This window comes from Bubalus kerabau, chromosome 20, assembly GCF_029407905.1.
Source record: "Bubalus kerabau isolate K-KA32 ecotype Philippines breed swamp buffalo chromosome 20, PCC_UOA_SB_1v2, whole genome shotgun sequence".
Lineage (NCBI taxonomy): Eukaryota > Metazoa > Chordata > Mammalia > Artiodactyla > Bovidae > Bubalus > Bubalus kerabau.
In genome coordinates, this window is record NC_073643.1 from 18,925,296 (window position 1) to 18,948,199 (window position 22,904).

The window sequence follows — 22,904 nt, forward strand, 5'->3', positions numbered from 1 at the left end:
GAATCATTGGCTTAAAAGACTGGTTGTAAGACTACATGTTCAACCCACAACTATACCATCTATGTCTGAAAATGCTAAAAAGATTAATATTTCACAGTGGTTTGAGGGAGAATCGATTCCAAAAAAACTATAATAAAAATCTACTGAAGTATATTAAAGGACAAGTTACTATATGGCATTGGCTGAAGGAACGTACATACATGGTAGTAGAGAAACTTTACAGATAGCTGATGCTCCTGAATATGTGTGGGATGAAAAATAAGAAATCATGGTAATGCTACTCTTTAACAATGCAGTGTAAGATTTGTGGTCAGACATGAATGAAGTGTGTGAATATCTCATCCGTAGAAATATACTTAACGCCTTACAGTGGATGAATCTACAAACATGGCTGTGCAAGCAGCAGCGTCAGACTGTCCTACGTGCTGCACAATAAACACAACATTTCCTGAGACAAAGTGTTGAATAACTTTAAAATCTGTTTATTCTGATATTTTCACTCATGTTGAAAAGCAAAGGTGGTTAAAACTGCCAGCATTTGGCAAAATACAGTGGCACCAAACTAGCAGTCATTCTTTACTGCCACCCATTTGCAGTGTAGTGGTCAGAGTTTCATGTTTCATTTAATGATGTCCTTGTGAAAACAGTAAATTTATTTATTTAAATCTGGGCCAAAAACCTACGTTATGAAATGGAAAGTTTACTTGTGGTGCTTCTGCTACATGCTCAAGTACTCTGGTTGTCTCAAGAAAAAATACGCAATTGAACTGCATGCTGAATTAGCTCCTGTTTTCTTAGAACACCAATTTTACTCAAAAGAATGACTGTCAAATTTTTGTAGAGTTGGCTGTTTGGCAGACATTTTTCTGAGTATGATGGAGGTGAGCTTTTTTTCAGGGAAAACAACTGACAGCAGGTATCAATGATGAAATTTCAAATTTGGAAGTGAAAAGTGGAACTTTTGGAAAACTTAAAGGAGCTTGACATCTTTTCGGTACTTAGTGTTTTTTTAATGTAATGATTTTAGCTACTATGTAATAAGCTGGGCCAACACTTGGAATATTTCTATAACTAAGGTGAGCCAGTCATTTCTACATGGGCAATACATAAAATAACAAAATTGCAAATAAGTAACATTTCAACCAACTGAATGCAGGAGGTAAAAATCCAGCTTCTAATAGCGCCTTCTCTTAAGGCAGAGATTTCAGAGAACTGAATTACAAAAATACACAACATTGCTAGTCTTTGTGGAAAATAGTTTCTTCTATGAAAATGTTATTTGTTACTGAAATCTTTTTTTCTCCTTTTAATCTAATATGGTAAGATACTGGTAAAGAAACCTACTTGGGGCCCTGAATTTTTAAGAATGTAAAGGGTTCCTGAGAAGAAACATGCTATAGCATAGTGTATATATATAAACATTCATACCTGTTGAATATGTCATTGTAGTTTACAGTGGCTCCCAGAGTTAAATGTGGATTCCTGGGAGGATGGGCATGCTAGGACAGGGAGCAGGCTTTAGTGGGGAAAGAGGTTCATGTTGAGTTTAAAGTAGGACATACAGAGAAAGGGCAAATAACAGTAGATAGTTGGAAATTCAAAACTTGGGCTTGGGGAAAACAAAAACACCATCTTCCTTTCCAGTAAAAATTTCTTTGATCATGGAATATATAATTAAACAGTTGTTACTTCATAACTGATGGGTATATGTGTTAGCCTTAGGACAAAGGTATGAGGGTTGATATAGCAAGCTTCTTATAGTTTTTTCCACATTGTGCACATTTAAAAATTTGGTACAGGAGAGTTTCTCTTGAACTTAAAAATGTAACCAAGGTATAATAATTTGATTTTTTGTCCTAGAATTTTCAAACTTTATATTCTTACATAACACTTCACCTGAACTTGGAAAAGGCTTTTCTCTGCCTAACTCACTAATAATACACACTTGTGGGCATTAATGTACTTTAGGCATTTGATAGACATTTTAAAATACTTCCTTTTTTTTCACTTTACAGTCCTTGTAGTGCAGACTTGAACCATGTCTGACATTGGTATGTTAAGAATCTAAAATTTTCTAAAAGTCTTACTACCATTTGAAAAGAAATGTTTAAACAAATGTTTCTCTCTCTAGCCACTAGTACATTGTCAGTCTGAGAGATAACCATCTTCCTTTCCTTTCATTAAACTAAAAAAATCTGTCTCAGTGTCTGTTATTTCTCTCCCCCCCCTCTAAAATATATTGAATGTCTGGTCGGTTACCTCAAGTCTTTTTTGTTCAGATTATTAAGATTACCTTCCCCATCTTTTCACATTACCATGGTGCAGCAGGCCCACTTCAAAAGTTAAAAACCAAGATCACACAACTAGTAGGTGGCAGTGTCATGTATAACTCATTCTCAGCTTTCCTGAGTCCCTCACGTAGCACATTTCCTGTTCCTGTCCCCAGATTACAAAACAATACTAGGGAGGAAGAGGACGAACCATTACAGTGTTCACTACATACTTATATCATCTTAAACCAATCTGTTCATGTTTTTATAATGGTATTTAATAGGACTAAAGCTATGATAGATCTGGCACAAATTTGATATACTCAAGAACAGCCAATATGCAAAAATGTCTGTTATGTTCAACAGATATTAAATGTCCATGCTGGTAGGTAAATGTGTCTGTCAGGCATTTGGTAAGCAGCAAAGAAAACAGACATGTTCCTTGAACTCTAGTCCTGTGGACTGCAGACTAACAGTTTTAAACGGTTTGAACAGTTTATTTTGTGAGGTGAAAGATTTTATGTTGAACCTATAGTAGTGCAACTGTGCATTCTGATGATGGTAGAAACTCCAGTCTAGGATATAAGACCCTTATCAATGTCTCATTTCCAATTCATACTCAAATGGGAGGTACATCAGAGAGAAACCATACAAGGACTATGGATTACGCTGCTAATCTGAACTTTTCTTTCAAAGGAAATAAACGCTGTCCTTTTATTCTAGATGAGACATCAAAAGTTAATTATGAATAGCACTCTTATGTAACTAATATGGCACTGAAAAATCTAAGCTGCATGTAGCCAGAAACTCCAAAATAAACTGAATACAGAATCACACATAAAACTCCACATCTAATCTGTCCCAGGGAAGCACTGGTTTCATAAGACTTAATTTTTAGGTTATTTCATTTTCCACTGTTTTGGGAAGGACTTTCTGCAACTAGAAAAGCATATATGGTAGCTCAGCTGGTAAAGAGTCCACCTGCAATGCAGGAGTCTCTGGTTCAATTCCTGGGTCGTGAAGATCCCCTGGAGGAGGGCATGGAACCTGGAGCCCCATGGACAGAGGAGTCTGGAAGGGCTACAGTTGATGGGGTCAGAGTCAGACATGACTGAGCAACTAAGCACGGCACAGCAGAGTGACTGAGAAAAATAACAGAAGGACTTGCGTGAAGTTGTTAATTCATCAGTTATCTAGTCCTTTAGAAAAGCCAACAAAAATACTTTTGACAGGTTTATGTCTGATTTTGAAAAGCATCACCTCTGTGTACTGAAAGAAAAAAATAAAATTTCTTTAAATATGGCTTGTTGGTCCCTTCTTTCATTTACCATTGCATTTGCTGCTATTTACAAATAGGAGTGTCTATCTTCAGATTAATGTGTTAATCTTATTCACTGATGTTATAAATTTTAAGGCAGATAATAAACTATAAGTCTTAGACTTATATAAGATTTAGCTTGTCATGGAACAAACACTATTTTACAAAGCATAATAACGCTTCATTTTTAGAAACTAATGTAAAAAACTTGAGCAACTAAACAGCAAAGCTGCACAGGCAATGAAATGTAACCTCATGCTCTGATTAGGCTCTCTGCCTTTCCATGAGGCCAGAGTAGCTTTCTACCTACAGTGGAAAACAGGAGCTGTTACAAAGCCTGAAAATGTTCTAAACCCAAATCCTGGAGCATTTTAGTAGGCTTAGCATCTTTAGAGCCTTTTAAGAAAAGTACTAATTGCTCAACTACCCCTTTCAAACAGTGCCAAAGAAAAGCTCTACTTTCTTGTAAGACTTATTCCATTTATACCTTTTCCTAACTATGGTGAAGAGATTTATACCAAATCTTTGATTAATACTGTTTTTTCTCTTAAAGCAAGTTCTTTGTGCTGATATTTTCAGTGTCAGGAAGCGCAGATATTAGTAATCATTTTCAATCTTTGTATTACCAAGGACATCTTTCTCCATCTTGTTCTGAAGGATGAACAAAACTTTGAGGTGTACGTTTCAGGAGATAAACTGCAGCATGAAGACCCCCTATGTTAACCCAAACAGTATGCACCTTCCGCCATAGGTGTCCCATTCCAGATAATGCCTGTGTATACACAAAAAGAAAAGTAATTAGCTGATAACTGCTTCTCTACCACCCAGAGGTCTTAGTAAAAAACACTGGGAGAAGAGAAAATACATCCGACTCAAATATCCCCAAGTCTAATTAAAAAGGTCCCAAGTTTGTCACAGGCTGAGGTTTTGCGCTAACATAGAGCACCTTGGCAAAGCATTTCTTGTCCTGAGTCAGTAGTACAGCTCGGCCTGTCCCTGGTCTGCAGACACGGCTCATCTCCCGCAGGCAAGCTGGATAAAGGTTCCAGTTTCTCTTCTTGGAGCCCATCCTATAACAGGAGGTCGAATAAGTCACTTACTTTTGCAAAAGGTAAGTAGCTAGGACTGTATATGAGAAGTTCTTAAAAATTCATTGCAATAAGAAAATGCTGAAGTATGAAAAAAGTTGCCTTTTAAAACCACAGCTTTGCCATTTATGTGTCAATTAAATGATCAGACTAGTAAATTGCTTAGAATCTTGAATGGGATGAACTGGTTAAGGGTAAAAGAAACTGACAACTATAATAGTTAATATAGGTTGTCTTAGTATAAGCAGTTATATAAACCAAAATGCATGTATGCTCAGTGGTGTCGGAGTCTACAGCACAATGGGACTACTGGAGCGGGTTGCCATTTCTTTTTCCAGGGGATCTTCCCGACCCAGGGATCCAACCTGCATCTCCTTCATTGGCAGGCAGGTTCTTTACTAGCTGAAACACTGGGGAAGCCACATAAACCAGTGATTAAAAAACAGCCTGAGATTTTCTCAACCTTTCTCTGAAGTATTAATGTAATTCAACAGTGGGCTACAAAGTGGATGAACCTCCTGTGATGGTCAGGATCAAAGTGTAGTTAATACACTTCTGAGTTCTCAGAAGAAACAAAATGGGTGAATCTATCATACTGTTAAAGGAAGTAAAAACCTAAGTCTCCTAAAAGAAATCGATTTCTGACAGAATAAGCTCAAAAGAAAATACAACAGATTTAGAAGATATGTGGGTACTAATATAATAACAAATGAAAGTAAAACTCATTTTTTAGAAGTCTCACCTTTTTCCAAATGGCATGTCTGTTACAATAATGTCTACAGAGCCAGTTCTTAGTGGCAGGTTGCAGATATCCCACTGAATAGTATCTATGGGCAAGGCCAAGGGCAGTTTGCTGTGGGGACAAAAGAAAAGGTGCTTCAACATATCCTGAAGAATGAAATTAAAAAAAGACTTCTCAAGAGACTGATACAGTATCCAAAAATTAAAATGAAATCAGTGACAACATCTGCAACTTAGTAAAAATGTTTAAGGTAGCATGTATGTGGAAAGCACAGATCATAAGCTAAAACATTTATAATGATAATATGTAAGAACAAGTAAATTTAGAAATTAAGACTGATTTTCAACTTTAATTGCATAAGAAAATATTAATATTTTAATATGTACTTGTTTTATAAGAATAGATTTTGAAATGAAAAAATGACTTATGAGTCTGAATGAATCAAATATTGGGATACACGTGGTCCTGCAAGACTATGAAATCATCAAAAGTGGTCCTGAAGCATTCCAATAAGAAGACATTAAAGATTATATGGGTGGGACAGGCAAATATTTGGTATTAGGTGACTTTTCCCCCTGGATTTCTCTAATTCCTGTAACATTTAGCACAAGATTGAATTCCTTGTTTGTATTCAGTTAAGTTTCAGACAAAAGGGCACCACTGCCATCTTCCTCTTCCCTGAGACCTGGGAGGACGGCTAAGGCCCCTTCTCTCACCCCTGCATGGGGTGCCTTCTCCAAACTACATTACCTACTGAATAAGACATTTCCAGAGACAAGATCGCTTGTGCCTCTGTTAAGTCCCCAGCTAGATGGCTGCATGCATGATGGAAAACTTACAAAATTAAAATGAATCTATGTAATTCTTCTATGTGGAAAAGAAGATATAGGAATAAGAAGGAAGACAGAAATTTAAATAGTTGCATTAGGGTAAAGGAAATTATAGTTAAAATATTTTAAAAATATAAATTAGTTTCAGTCAACTTTAAATGGAGTCTCTCAGTATGTATATTTGGTTATAATGTCACAATGCACTGGTTGTATTAATTCATAAAGCCAATATGAAATTTGATTATCTAAGTGATGCTACAAAATCTTTTAAATTTTTACCCTTCTTTAACTTGGATCTTGGTCAATAAAGATGAGATGTTATTTGCAGCTCTATTCACAGCCAATGGATTATTATCACCAGCAATATGATAACAGTTAGACCATTCTGTAGCCCCCTAAAAGACAAAAGAGTATTTATTAAAACAGAATTAGCAAACTGCAAAAAAAAAAAAAAAAAAGAAAACCCCAAAATGATTAAAGGTAAAATCATTTCAACCACTTGTCAGTATTCAAGACAATCCAAGTCAATAATCCAATGCTTTTCTAAAGTGGCAAAACACTGCATGCTGTCAACATTGCTACTTCCCTTGCTTGAAACATCCTCCTGTTCTTTCTGTTTGCTCAACTCTCACTCATCTTTGAAGTCCCAGCTCAAACGTCATGCCCTCTGATGTCCACCCCAGCTCTCCAACCTGTCTCATTTGCCTCTCCAAAAGCACTTTGTACATATATCTGCACACTGTACTTTCTCCCTTTTTCATACTTCTGTACCTATCTGCTCCTCAACAAACCTGGGAACTCCTTAAGGATAGGTCTGGTATGTTATTTAATCCTTCACCCAGTACTCTCTACCACACAGGAGGCCTTGCAGACTTTAAATGTACTTTGAAAAAGTTAATCAAATCAAACTGACTAACCTATACCCTTTTGTGATTATGGGATTTTTATATAATCTGAGAAACGAATACTTAAGAATTTAAATGAAGTGTAATCTTCATTATATGGGCTTTTGAATGATAACCACTATATTCTTGAAAGGATTTTGTAAGTTTAAAATATGTCAACAGAACATAAACCCTGAGCTTTTCGTATTATTTGTGCAGTGAGGTGGCACACTGCCCTGGGCATGAACAATGTTCTGTGCAGATTAACAGGCTTCTGACATGAAAGCACAACAGTTCTGCCCTTGGTTTAGGGATGAATAACAGCACCTCTTTCTTGGTAAACAGTAATACCCCCTCATCCATGGACACAGTGCTTCACAGCTTTTTCTTTTGCCCAGACCCTTGAGGGTAATGGAGAAGGGTGATGTTGGGAGGAGGATGAAGACTTTGATGAAAGCCTCAGGTAAGATTTCTGATTGCCCAATATTCATTTTTTCTTCTAAACCTATTTATGTAGATTTTCAGCTCCTGAAAGACAAAGGTTTTGTAGTACTTCCAAGTTTTAAAGGGAGTATTCTAAATTAAATATTTTAGACTTTGGTGAACAAACTGTCTCTATAACCTGTAAATTCCTTTCATAATTTCATTCTTTGGATCATATATCAGCCTAGGTTCTTCTACATTGACATTCTCAGGTCTATCCCTACATGGAAGGGCCTCAAACATTTTCTTTCTATCAGCGGTGCCAGGGGCTCTTCTGGACTGTCTCTAGCTCTAGTTGTGTATTTCTTGACATGTACTGACCTTCACTGCTATTCCAGACAACATTCACATCATGGTTCAAAGCTGGAGAGCACTCTGCTTTGTTTCCAGAATTTTTTGCGACAACAACGGATTTTCCTCTGTGTGGCTCCTGAGCCAGAGTAAATTTCTCTAGTTGATACTAGCAGAAAACAGCAATCATCTGGACTACTGTGATTTCCTTCTGGGATCCTAATTCCCAGGTGGCAAATGTCCTTTCCTAAGTGCACTCTGGATTATTTTTCCCTTTGTAGGTTGCTTTGGATTTGTTCATGTGTCCAGTTTCTGCTCACTCAGAATCTGTGGTATCTCCTTGAAGTTTCTTCCCCTTGGCTTTACATATACTATATTTAAGGAACTTGCTATGTTTCACAAGTTTAAGCAATTTTACTGGGAGTGCCCTCTTCTCAATTATAAAAGTTTAGATAATACTGATTCAATAACAATGATTCAAGCAAACTCTCCTGTTAAATGCTCTCCACTTAGAAAATGCCTTTCCATTCCTTGCTTTGCTTTAGGTAGTTTTTGAGTCCTCTCAATGTGATGGTATTTTTTTTTTTTAAACTTCGTAACCTTGCTAAACGTCCTAAAAAATCGAAATAATGTTCCTAGGTTTCCCCATCATACTACTATACTTACTCCCTCAAGAACCTAAGTGGATTAAGAAACATAATCTCACTTTATAGAGATTAAATGCCCTCTTCCAGTTTATGCTTGTGCCTTCAATTACCTTTTCTGTTCAAGTCTACCCGTTTGTCTACAGAAATGGGACGCATCAGTTTGTAATTCTCAGCCTTCTCTGTAATCCAGTGAATAAACATGACTTCTAATCTAAAACCTAGTCCTTGGCTATTTATAATAAGTGGCTACATCGTTATCACAAAAGTCCCAGCTTTACTAGTGTAATTCACTCAAATCTTGGGTCCATGGACTTAACCTTGGTCATTACCCATTAGTTCTAGAACATTCTGGATGCATCACTTTCTTATCTAAAAGCTAAAGGAAAGTTATTACCTCAATTGGTATTGCCCCCGTTCCACACATCGGATCAACTATTATATCAGTGGGCTGAGGTGCACAGAGCCTAGAGAAGAAAACAGCCTATGTGAACAGATGTCAACAGCCAAGACACTCACAATAACTATTCCTGATGCTGTCAGATCACAGGTCTGTTATGCCAGCCTGAAGAAACAACAATCAGTATTTATTTTAAAGATAAATTTGTAACTATATGTTGAGTCTATAGCCTCGCACTTAAAAAAAATTACACATAACTAAAAGTCCTCTATCGTCCAAAATCTCTATTTCACTTTGAATGGAATTTGGCTTGTAGATCTTTTCATGTGTGTGTATGTACATAAGCTTTTAGAAAATACCTGTTATTCTGTATATAAACTTGTGTTGTTACATTGAAAACTCAAACGTGTCAAGTACAACATGTATCAATACAAGTTTACTGGCAATTACTCATTCAGGATTCCTTTCCTAATTACTTTTAAGGACAATAAAGGTTGCTATTAAAATAACTACTTTAGTTTTCAGCTCTTAGTATTTGCCAGGCATGGAATTAAGTTCTTTGCATGCATTATCTCTTTTAATCCTTTTAACAGCCTTGTGAGATAGGTTACTATTATTATTCTCAGTTACAGATAAGCTGACGCAAACCCATCCATCTGTGGATGCAAAGCTAATAGGTGACAGAGTCAGAATTAGAGGCATTACTGTTAGTGGCTTAAATGTTACTCTATGAAATATCTCCTCAGACAGGTGACAGAGTTCTTCTTTCCTTCTTTTGTCCTACTATTCTTTCCACATTCTATTATGGTTCTCCCTCACAAAACTGAGATTCCTGAGGACTAACACTGGACTCCTTTTTCAAATTAATTTATATTGGAGTATAGTTGCTTTATAGTTGATAAAGAATCTGCCTGCAATGCAGGACACTCGGGTTTGATGCCTGGGTTGGGAAGATCCCCTGGAGAAGGGAAAGGCTACCCACTCCAATGTTCTTGCCTGGAGAATCCCATGAACAGAGGAGCCTGGCAGGTTACAGTCCATGGGGTCGCAAGAGTCGGACACAACTTAGCAACTAAACCACCATAGTTGCTTTAATATTGGATTCTTATTGTAACACCTGTCCAGCTTTCAAGAGTCTTCTCCAACACCACAGTTCTGGACTGCAAGGAGATCCAACCAGTCAATCCTGAAGGAAATCAGTCCTGAATATTCATTGGAAGGACTGATGCTGAAGCTGAAACTCCAATACTTCGGCCACCTGATGCGAAGAACCGACTCGTTGGAAAAGACCCTGATGCTGGGAAAGATTGAAGGCAGGAGGAGAAGGGGACGACAGAGGGTGAGATGATTGGATGGCATCACCGACTCAATGGATAGGAGTTTGAGTAGGCACTGGGAGTAGGTGATGGACAGGGAAGCCATGGGGTTGCAAAGAGTCTGACACCACTGAGCAAGTGAACTGAACTGAACTGTCCAGCTCTACTTCCCCATTCCTGCCCCTAAAAACACAGAGCAACAGAATCCTTGGCAACCCTCTTGGGAGTAAGCAACTCTGTACTCCCAGCCACTGTTGCTGGGTCTGAGTAAACACATGACTGAAACTGTCAATCAGATTCTCTCTTCTTCTAACTGTTGGGAACAAAGAGCTAGAAACCCTGTTTATTTAAAATTGGAAACATATAAATTTAGATGAGCGGGAGCCATTTATAGAGATAAGTAGAGCCAAGAGCCCATGAGCTCCCAGGGGAGATAAAAGTGACTGTCTAGGTTTCTGGTGGTTTTCTCTAAGACCAGGATCCTACTTTTCTTAAGACATGGCTTTCAGTTTTTCTGTGGGTTCCCCAAGACATCTCAGTATTTTGCTATTAATTCCCACTCCCACACAATCATCACTTTTTTAAATCTTAAACTAGCTTATTTAGGTTTCTAACAGTTGCACCCATAATTCTCTATATTCCTGGCTCCTACCATAATGCCTTTAGTAGATAATAAATGTTTGTTAAATGAATGATGACTAGGAGCTCTTCCTTAATCAAATGGGCCCAGTTTTCCTACTGTTGTCATTGAATTGACAGGTTCCAATTGTGTTGAACTAGGATTCCAAGGATGAGCAGGGGAAGAGAGGAAGCAAAGATTGGAAGACAAGGAAATAGAATTAACTACCAGGTATGCCAGGTACTGTATGTAACAGGTATTTTGCATCTGTTTCTGCATTTATTCCTCACTCATAATCCTTTAAGTCTCACATCAAACCCATTTTGCAGTCTGGCAAACAGAAACCTAGGGAAGACATCTTGTCCTAGTGGTGGAAAGAAACACCCAGTCAAAGGGGAACAGGCAAAGAAGAAAGCAAGCCGTTTTGTTCTTTGAAAAGTAGAAAATTCCAGGATGATTCCTGGGTTTCTGTGAGTATAGAATTTTAACATATAAGTAAAAGCTCTCCGTGTTCATTTATACATTATACACATTTATGAAATCACTGCTATCCATCTGCTTCACTGCACAGAAATGAAACAGAACAAAATTTGTTCTATTTCTCAACATGGAATATATCCTTTCTAAACAGAAATGTGACAACTACATTCAAAAGGCAGATGGAAACTATCATTCTCATTTTAAATCAAGAAAATTGAGATATTAATTATGTGATCTTTTCAGAATCTCAAGGAATCAACATTGGATACAAAGAAAGAGATCTTTAACATTTTATCCTGTTCTTTATCTACTAGATTCTAACACAGTACCTCACAAAAGATTTTGAAGGGAAAATTCAAAGCCAAGTGTCCCTTGAAACTACAAGGCTAACTCATTGTCCTACCTGAGCATCCCATAAGCAAGAGTAGATCTAAGAGTTGTGGGTCCAAAATGTGTGATATTTCTTCGGTGGAGACTCTCCTCTGTCAACGCAATGCCCACAACAACTTCATTATCATGGATGTTCAAAAGAACCTACAAATAAAATAAGACAGAATAAAATAGCTTTAAGAGAGTTCAAGTTATACTTATTACTAAGATTTTAAAATTTGAGGCTTAATTAATTTCTGTTACTTTATTACTGAGGTATCCCTTGCATACAGTAAAATGCACAAATCTTAAGTATGTAGTGCAGTGAATTTTTGCATGTACATGCTGTGTAACCACCACCCAGCAAAAGATAGTTTTTCTTGCCCTCTAAGTCAGTACCCATCCCAGACTGTCATTAATCTGACCACTATCATGATAAATTATTTTTTCTTGAGGTTCATATAAAGGAAATCATTTCAGTATATACTATTTTAGAATTATTTTATTCTCCTTTCGATTCACTGTTTTCACAAGTTAGGTATAACCAGATTTCCTCTGATTTTTATAAGAGAAACATATTTTGAAGGTTTCCAGGCTTCTAAAATTCATTTAAAAATTTTTTAACTTTGGGGGAAAAAATTCCAAACATATAGAAATGCTTAGAAGAATACTGGCACAATGAACTCTTAACTATACCCTTCATTTAGATTAACCAACTGTTAATGCCAGGCCACATATGCTTAACACCTATTATTTTCTTAGTACTTTAAAAAAATTTGACTCATAAGTAATGCCTGTGAAAAAATTTATTTGGTCCTAGTTATAGTTTTTCTAACACACAGTTAAATATAAACTATTCAAATAAAAGAAAAATGAGTTCTCCCATCTTCCACCTCAAATTTCCTCATCATGATCTCAACAGCAATAGTTAACACCTGGCTCTATGCAAACCACTGTTCTACACACTTTATATTTGTTACCTCATTTCATATTTACCCCCTCTGAGCTAGATATTATCCTCCTCCTCTTATAGATAAGGAAATTAAGACAGAAAGAGGTCACTTTTACTTGCCCAAAGTCATACAGCTCATAAACTGGGATTTAAACCCAGGTAGTGGGACTTTCTTGGTGGTCCAGAGGCTAAGACTCTGCGCTCCCAAGGCAGGGGGCCCGGGCTCCACTCCTGGTCAGGGAACTAGATCCTGCATGCTGCAACTAAGAGTTCACATGTCACAACCAAAGACCCCACATGCTGCAACTAAGAGCCAGCACAGCCAAATAATATAAATAAATAAACCCAGGTAGTACAGCTCCCGAATCTGTCCTCTGAGCCCTTTTGCTAACTCTGGACATCACTGTTCTAGTCAGCCTGTTCATCATCATAACAGCTGTTACAAGGAAAAAGGAATGAGGAATTGTTCTTCCAATTTGATGTGCAAAAATAACAAGAATAACAACTTGCCCCGGATTCAAGTGTCCCTAAAGCAACAGTAAAAACATCAGCTGCTAGAGGCCTTTAAACTGTTGGAGATGGAAAGATTAGTCAGTATGGCCCACATGGAATCACCCATATAGCAGAAGACTGAGACCAAGGAGAGTGAGCATGTTAAAAAGGAGGATCTGAGCTTGGGAATATAGCGCAATTTAAGAAAGAGGAGAGCCGGCTCCAGGATGAGTGTTAGCAATGATGTCCTCATTTTAGAAGGTCAAGGTTTGTTTTAAAAATATACTCTACTTCAGTAGCAAAGTCTGCAACCAAGACACACAACAACAAAACAGTTACTTTAATTCTTTTGAATTTTATAATCTGAATGTGTCCACACCATGTTAGAAAAAGCACTAGGTTAGAAATTAGAAAACTCAAGTCTCAATAGCTCCCCCACCTACTGCGCATGAAGTATAGACCAGGTATCACTCCAGATACTTCAAAAGCATAATCTCATTTAACCTTTAGGACATATAGGTATGAAGTGTTATTGGCTGCAGTTCGAAATGGAAGCTCAGACAGAATATCCTGTCCTAAGCTACACAGTTATGGAGTACAAATCTGGATTTGGCTCTGTCTCCATTGCTCATACTCTTATTAATGATACCCCATTAACTTTGTGACCTCAGTTTAATTGTCCATAAGACTTAAGTCTTGAAAATTCTACAAATTTGTTATGACAACCTTCTTGAATCATCACAGTAAGAACATGCACTTACCTCCACATCAAAGTTGGTCATATCAGCCTTCCATTTAAAATAATCTTGAACAGCACCCCCAAAATCTCTTGCTGCCTCATTTGAGGAAAAGCAGTGTTTCTCTCCTGCCCTGTTGCATGTGACTCTAAACTTCAGCACTTCCGGATCAGCTTCTTCTTTTGAGTTTTCCTCAGTCTTATCTTTGCAAGATGTCAAATCATCACCTATTGATGTTGATACCTCCTCTTTGATGGCTGGATTTTCATAACAGTCTGAGATCTGTGAATCTGAGACACTGTTAGTTAACTCTTTTTTAACATCCTTCTCAACTGTTGTGTCTCCTCGTCCATTATCAATCTTCTGTTTACTTGAATTCGGATTTATCTTTCTGCGCTTTGTTTTTTTTTTCTTGAAACATGTGTTAATTTTCCATATTTTTAAAGGGTCTGACCATGGAAGCTTCCCAGCCAATTCCTCAAAATCCTTTAGAACTTCTTCCTATAAAAGACAGAGAATGAAATCCATTAATTTCATTCATTTCTTAACACTTTAATTGAACAAATAAACTCCTACTTTGCCTATGGACTACATTAACCACTGTTGGGGGTGGCAGGAGTATAGGACAAAAGAGTAAATAATATAATGCCTGTAACTGAGGAAATTAAAGTCTTAATTGAGAATATTTAGATTTATACAAATTAAGGCCACTACAGAATAATACAAGATAGAATGGTAGGTCACAAGCTGGGCTTCTAGATTAAAATGTAAGCAAATGAGAACTATTAACAGTGGTTACCTCCAGGGAGGGGAAGTGGGTGGATGAGACATGGGAGGGCAGCAGACCTCTCAATGACTGACTTCCTATTTAATTTTGTGGCTGTGTATACATACTATTTTTGAAAAGAAAAAACCCAAACTTTAAAAATTAAAAAGGTATCTATCCAGTATCTAAATAGTATCTACAGTCATCTGTGAAAAAAGTAAATCTGATCATGTGTAAAGTACCTCAACAGCTTATTACATCCCCCCACATTTAAATTCCCTAAAAAGCCCAAATAACCCAACTCCTGTCTATGTTTCTTTTCTTGTATCATGTCAGGATCATCTCTCCCAAGCTTCCCAGCTCTGCTTCACATGTGAAGGTATGTGCTTCACATAGCCTCTCGGCACTGCTGGCTCCCTTCTCATTATTCAACAGCAATTTAAAAAGCACATCTTCTGAGAGACCTGCTCTACTCTCAAGTCACTCTCTTCTCGTTTTATTTTCTTTACATAACTTAGCATCATCTAAAGTTATTAGGTTCATTACCAAGGCTCCTCTCAGAAGGTAAATGCAGGGACTTCCCTGGTGGTCCAGAGGTTAAGACTCTGAGCTTCCAGTGTAGGGGGTGCAGGTTCAGTCCTTGGTTAGGGAACTAAGATCCCACATGCCATATGGCATGGCCAAAAAGAAAAAAAAAAAAACAACAACAACAAGAAAAAGAACAACAGAAACACCAACTCAGTAGTAATAGAATCTACATGGTATCTGTTAATCTAGAACCAGAAAATAAGAATTCTAACATAAGAATTCCTGAGTACAGGGAAGCTCAAGCAGAGGTGTAGGAAGACACCTGAGGAAGGATACCTACACATCTCAGGCAAAGGGGCAAGCAGTCTGCAAAGGAGGAACAAATAAATTCTCTGGAAAAGCAGGGAAGAAGAGTGTGCACCAAGAGGGAGCTTCCCTGAATCTTATTTGTTTCCAAAGGCAGCAGAGGAGAGAAATGGAGGCTGAAAAAGGAATCTCAGAGACTGGCTCTATTTGCTGGAGAGAAAGAATAGAGATGTGCAGAAATACTCTGTATAGTAAATAACCTTAAAGTTCCTGAACCTTTCCAGCTAGGGAGAAAGAATGGTTAAAAGAACTCAGTAAATGGTATGGAAATTATACCTCAATAAAGCTATTTAAAAAAAGAAGGAAAAGGAGAACTCATTCACCCACAACCTTTTGCCAGAAGGAACTTCACAGTGAATCAGGGGGATTTCTTGCTGGCCTGGAACAGTTCCTGAATCTCCCATCAAGAAGGAACTCCCTCATTCAAGGATAAGCAATTATCAAAACTTATTAGCACCAGACTTACATGAATGGAAAAAAGGAGGCAAGGGACAGAAAAACAAACAGCAGAAAACAACCAGTGACCAGAAAGATACTGACACAAAGCAACTGAAATCCATGATGAGATATGTTGACATGACATCAAAAAAATCTAATAAGGAAATACTTCTGCAACATAAGAGCTCAAAGAAGAGATATAAAAGCAGGAAAAAGATGAGGGGAGCTGCCAGAAGAAGATGAAACAGGAGCTTGCAGAGTTCAAAGAAAAAGTTGAATGAGAAAACAAAACCATTGCAAAAATGAAGACCATATTGAAAGCACCACTTATGAAAGCCACTGATGAAAATACAGTAAGGGATGTGAAGGAAACAAAGCAAATACAGTAAAAATGAGCAAAAATTTTTAAAAGGACTAGAGAGAACAACAGAAAACATCAAAGACAGTCCAAAGAGATCCTATATATGTATAATTGGTTTATCCCTGATAAAGGGATTTAAAATAAAACATATTAAAAAAATAATTCAAGAAAACTTAAATATAAATGGATATGATTTGCTCTATAGCTTGACATGTCCTAACTAGGAATTATCAACAAGGAGACATATTCCAGTGACTTCAAAGATTGAAAAAAAAATCATCTGGGCATCAAGCAGAAATAAAAAGAAAGCAACAAATAAGGGGGGGAAATAACAGGGTGGCTTCAGATTTTTCCATGGCAACATTTCACGCTAGAAGAAAATGAACAATGTCTATGATATTCTTAAGGAAGGAGAGCATGACTCCTAATTTTAAACCCAAACTATTAATCAAGAATAGAGGAGAAAGACAAACATTTCTGAACTCATGCCATCCAAGAGATAAACCTGTAACAAAAAGACAAGCAGTGTGCCTATAATCAATTTAACGAAAAGACTAAAACAAAAACAAACATAGGGATTATGACAGCAAAACAGAATGTAAATGCTACAAAGGGATGTATCCTTGAAGGGAAAGGTTAACAGAACATGGCAAGTAATTTAAGCACACTGATATCTTCTTCTCTTGTACTCTGAGGTCAAAGGATAGAAATTAAAGCTAATGTTTTTTAAAGTATACTCAAAGGATTTAAAGGCATATGGGTCAGCACCAAGAAAAATTATAAAACTGGAGGATGAAAGGGAGGAAGGAGAGATGTGGAAAATATGCCAACTTCACCACTGCTCTTAGTAGAGATTCAAGAAATACTGTGTAAACAGTAGATTAAGTTGTATTTATAAAAGTTAACAGCTACAGAGAGATCACAAACTTTCCAAATATTTTAAAACACATGCACGTGGAAAAAGCAAACACATAAATTTTTAAAAAGGTAAATGTGTGTAACATAAACATGACAGAATCAAGACCACACATTTCTGTCATATCAATAAACATCAATGGGATAAACTTATCAAACAGAAAAATGATCCTCAGACTGAACATGTACATGGATATATGCAGGATGTTCATTGCACCACTGTAATGACGAGAGTGTGGACAATCCTAATGTCCTAAAATGGGACTGATTAAATTGTGATGCAGTCAAATCCAACAATGATAGTGGTGTGATCTCCAAGATGACAAGTAAAAACACAGAACAGAACAGTATGTACAGTATACTTCCATTTGTGTAAATATGCCAAAAAAAATATACATATTAAAATATCTCTTGAAGAATATCTAAGAAATTGGTAATAACTGTTGCCTTCAAGAAGGGAAATGGATAGTATGAAGACAGAGGAACATGTTTCACTGTATATCTTTTCAATCTTTACAATTTTGTTCTAAATAAATATATAAACTGGCTAAACAATTTAAATCACAGGTGTTACCCTTTTAAAAAAATTAGTTAATAAAAAAGCTAATAGAATTAATGATATCATCTGAGTATTTAAAAATACAGAACCCATTAGGATGCTTAAACTAACAGGTTTTTATAGACATGCGAAAGTATAATGCAACAAAGGAAAAAACTGATGGTCAATAGAATGAAAACTAGAAGCCAAACAAAACAAAGTTCTACTGGAGGCATGTTGCAACTCAAGTCCACAAAGGGCTTAACAATTTTTCACGGTCACATGCAACAGAAGTTGCTCTTGCAGAGATCTGAAAATCTACTTTAATTCTTGCTGTTTTCTTCTGGAACTTCTATCAGTAACCTGCTTTGCAGTTACTTAGAAGGCAGCTCTGGAAACATGGCTCCATAATACCAAATTCACCTCCAATTAGAGAGATCAAGAATACCCCAAATAATACAAATTCCAAGATGGCAAAAACATGGCAATTTAAGAAAATATTATTAATAATACCCTAGTAGGTTAGAGGCAAGAATTTAAGATGGACACATATTTTAAAAATATGTCAACATTTATTCATGTATAGAATCAGCTATTAAAATTTTGAAATACTTAAGAGCAAAGATTGTCAGCAGCCTGCCTGTTATTTACTAATTTTGTAGATATGATTTGGTTGGCAATGCCCGTTAGAAGGCTGAAGGGTTATAAAACTAGTGTTAAAAGTTACATTTTTAGTTAATAAAATTATCATCTATTTGCAGTCTGAATTCTTTTCGATCTGTTTTTTTCTAGGTTGTGGGTTCATATCAGTTTGACTGGTTTCTGAATGATGTTTTGGAAATCAACCTGTTACCAATAAATAAAAATTAGACAATCATGCAGCACATCATAGTTTTAAAAAAGATTATTTCTAATATAGGCAATAAAACTGAAAGAAAAAGGTTTTCAAGCATTTGACTCTGGAAATGAGACCTTTAAAAAGCAATGTGGAAAAATACTAAAGCCGGACTGTGATCTATTTTCAGCCTTCAGCTTAGGCAGCATCTCAATGTTTAGGAATCTGATGCTAAATACGTTAGGAACAAAGCTGTTGTCCTAACAACTGAAGGAGTATTTAGATATTGCTTTGGCTTTATTGCAAAAAACAAGTTAGAGAAGAAAGCAGGGCAAAAAACAGAATGGTGAGAGAAAGTGTTATTGGTAGATGACACAAACTGATGCCTGCTCTTTGCTTCACAGCCTGGAAACAATTCTATTTGAATCCATATATTTCAGCAAAGCTCATCTAAGGTGCCTTTCTTTTGTCAGAAAGTCAAATCATTTGTTCTATTTCTCGTTAAGTTTTTGTTTTTCAATACTGATTTTTATTTCTTTGTTCTGTTATTCTTCCCCCTTTAAAAGACAATGGGATATAATTAACATATAATTTTAGTCTCAGGTATATACAAAATGACTCAGTATTTATTTACCCTGGAAAATGATCACCACAACAAGTCTAGTTAACATCTGTTACCATACAGTTTTCTGGTGATGACAACTCTTAAGATCTACTATCTGAGCAACTGGAAACTGTGCAGTACAGTATTACTAACTACAGTCACCATGTTCAGTTCTCTTATAACTGGAAATTTGTATCTGTTGACTTCCTTCACCCATTCCCCACACCCTGCAATAATTATTTTTAAAAGCAACTTTTGAAAATGGATTATCAACAAATCTCTGGATTTTACTGTAAAAGCCTCCCAGTATTCTATTATCATAAAAGAAGCAGCAGTGCTAAATGATACACAGAATATGAAAAGTGGAAATAATCTCTTTGGGAAGATGGCTCAAAATTAGCTTCCATGTTTAGGAAAGCTTACCTTTGTTTCTTTGAACTGGTAATCCTTAAACTCCTGAACAACCACAAATAAATTATCAACTGATCTCAGACAATGAACCTGGGTAGGGAAAAAAAATGTTAAGAGACAAATTCTGGGCAAGCTTTTGAAGTGCATAAACTATCAACATTTAAATATAAAAATTAGATACAAAGATTTTAAAGCAGCTAATACATATAATTTGTATTTAAAATTTTTCCCATTTCCCTACCCTCCCATCTTTTCGGCTACCCATCAGGTTCTATTCCCCTACAGAAAAGGAAAAAAGACAGATGGAAGACTAGAAGCTAGAAGTATTCTGTGGGCAACAGAGTTAGGACAGAAGGAAAAGATGAAGCAGTGAAATGGGGCTTTATTCTGCCCTCACGGCTCTCTGGGGTATACTGTGTAGGGTCTGATCTCCAGCTTGGTGATTATTAGCTAAGTAACCTTGCGCAAATTACCTATTATTAAGCTTAATGATTAATGAGGATAATGATAGTGCCTATCTTTACAAAGCTGCTGAGGTTATTAACTAAACACTGGATGAAAAATACAGAGTCTATTATATGCCAGATACTAAGAGCTTGGGAAATGTTGACCAAAAAAACCCCCAAAACACAGGCAATAATCCCTGGCCCCATGTTGCTTATGTGGTAATGAGATACAGCTTAGTGTTTACTCTAGATGGATGGCGGTTTGCTGACCTTCACTTCTCACTTTCAGTGATCCTAATTACTTTTGAGCATGAATAAATTTGACACAGATAGAAAGAAAAATCTCTCCCTTTATGCTTCAATACTGAAGTCTAAATTTCAGCTACATGCCAAAGTAAATAAATTCTAAGAGGAATAACAGATACTAAGAATTTCTTCCTGAGTCTCACAGGATTTTTTCTGGTGAATTGATCCTCAGGAAATATTAGGATCAATTCTAAAAGAAAAATAAATAAATAAATAAAGCAAACTTACAAATCAGTACCCAACAGAAAATGCAGGAATACTTTAAAATCACCTGATATAGGGCAGAGCAAAGAAAAGCAGTAAGGATTCCAGAGAGGTCTGTAAACTAAGAAAGTAAACATAAAACCATCTATTTAGAAAGCCATTTTAAATATTGCTTCATTCAAACCTGAGCCAGACTGTCCACTGAAATGTCAAAATATATCTTGCCCCGGTCTTTGCTGATTTTGCATGATGACCCCAATTTCTCTCTCACTTCATCTGCAGCTGTTTGCTCAAAACCAGTAGGCACAGTGGCACCAATAGTGACTTGGAGATGCTCAGACTCACTTCTGGGGCCACTTGCAGTCACTTGTATAAACATCTGGTTTTCATGAAGATTCACATCCAGGAGCTGGTTAGTGGCTTCTTGAACATCAGACATATTGGCAGTGCTTCCAAGATTCTGAATATAGTCCCTTTAAAAGTAGTACAGAAAAGAAAAAGAAATAATGCCCAAACATTATCACCTCTTACTTCAACTATAATTAAAAATATCTAATTTGGAGGTCTAGCAGAACAATCCAACATAACCAAATCAGTATTCACCAAAGTTATAAGGACTGAATAACATGGGTCAAAGTGGAGGATTTAAAATACAGTATTATTAAAAAAGCAACACAGATACTATGGAAGAAATGTAGACAGATAAGTCTTTCCACAGCATGCAACTTTTGGTTTGAGATCACCCATCTTGATAGTCATCACATAACTACAGAAGTTAATCTCAAAACAGAGGTTGCTAGATCACATTTTAAAATATTTCCACATTTAATCCTTCTTCAGCTAGTAGTTAAGAACAGGGGGCTTTGGAATTTCAGACCTGGGTTTGAATTCTTGTCCTGGACATTCAAAAGTTGAATGACCTAAAATAAGTTTATTTTCCATTGCCTCTATTGCCCCACCTGCCAAATGGGAAATGAATAATGGCTCTCTCGTAGGGTTATTAAAAGACTTATGCAAGAATGGCATACTACTGCCAGTTCCTACTTGCTAATTAAGGATGTATATCTTCCTCTTTGAAATGGATAGTGATTCATGCATTTAAAAAAATAATTAACTGAACATCTACTGTCTTGTGATTACAAATATTTGAATGCCTAGGACAGGACAGGCTCTGAGATACATGAATGGGCATCAGTAGAGATCTGTGAACTATCTGAAACTAACTGTAAGCGAAATTTCCTTTATCTGAGCATTTGGTACGGTGCGAGGCAGGGTGGACTAGAAAGGACTAGAGAGCTGGTAGGTGAAGATCAAAAGTTCTCGCCAGATTTTCAGTTTCGGGATCCAAAACAACTTAAGCAGACGCAGAGTTTCTACACTGTCCCTATTCTGTACCCGGGACAGGCGACACTGTCTAACACAAATAAAAGTCCGTTCCTGCCATTAGTGAAAGTCGCTCAGTCGTTTCCGACTCTTTGCAACCCCCATGGACTCTCCAGGCCAGAATACTGGAGTGGGTAGCCGATCCCTTCACCAGGGGATCTTCCCAACCCAGGGATCAAACCCGGGTCTCCCGCATTGCAGGCGGATTCATTACCAGCTGAGTCAACAGGGAAGCCCATTGTTCCTGCCATTAAGGAGCTCACAATCACTAAATAAGGGAGCGGAAGCCCACGGAAGGGCGTATCCAGCCAAGGTCAGAATGCCAACCGGTGGCGCAGGCGGGAATGAAACCCACGTCTCCCGACTCCCACCCGAAGGGCCCTAATCACAGGAATCCCTGGGAGCACGTGAAGTCCAGGGAGAGGGAATTAGAAGGGATCCACTGCAGATCGGGGTGAAATGCAGCCAGTGCCCGTCCGGGTCGGAAGACGAAGGTCACTCCTCCCTGCCGAGGGTCAGCGGCGCCCCACCTGGCCACTCCCAGCGTCCGGTCAACCGGCCGTCAGTGCAGACCCTTCCGGCTCCTGGACCCCGCCGGCCTAGCGCGCCCCGGTCTCGCTACCGGAAGCCGCCTCGGTGACCCGGAAACGGAAGTCTGGTAGCGCGGCCATAACGGCTCCGAGCAGGGGGCCAGGAGCCTGTGAGAGGTCGCTGAGGGAAGAGCATGCGTATAAAGGTCTGTACGCTGTGGTGCCGAATCTGTGGTGGCCAGCCCCTGCGGTTGGGGACTGAGTCCTCAGCAAACTGAACCGGGAAGGCCGCAGGCCTCGTTGCCTGTCGTCACTGTAACTAATTTTAGAGAGCGCTTAGCCGCACTGGCACTGAGTG

The 22,904-nt window shown here is 37.5% G+C and overlaps 1 protein-coding gene across 1 annotated transcript; it reads right to left on the reverse strand.

The window, feature by feature from the left end:
- Positions 1 to 463: 463 nt before the first annotated feature.
- THUMPD3 (THUMP domain containing 3) lies at positions 464 to 22,703 on the reverse strand. Its single transcript, XM_055558515.1, has 10 exons — positions 22,547 to 22,703; positions 20,818 to 21,106; positions 19,690 to 19,767; positions 13,940 to 14,416; positions 11,769 to 11,899; positions 8,948 to 9,017; positions 6,528 to 6,643; positions 5,419 to 5,529; positions 4,535 to 4,658; positions 464 to 4,360 (listed from the first exon to the last, which is right to left on the reverse strand). The coding sequence occupies exons 2-10, from the start codon at positions 21,070 to 21,072 to the stop codon at positions 4,211 to 4,213; spliced, it is 1,512 nt and encodes a 503-aa protein (XP_055414490.1). The 5' UTR covers positions 21,073 to 21,106; positions 22,547 to 22,703; the 3' UTR covers positions 464 to 4,210.
- Between the last annotated feature and the right edge of the window lie 201 nt (positions 22,704 to 22,904).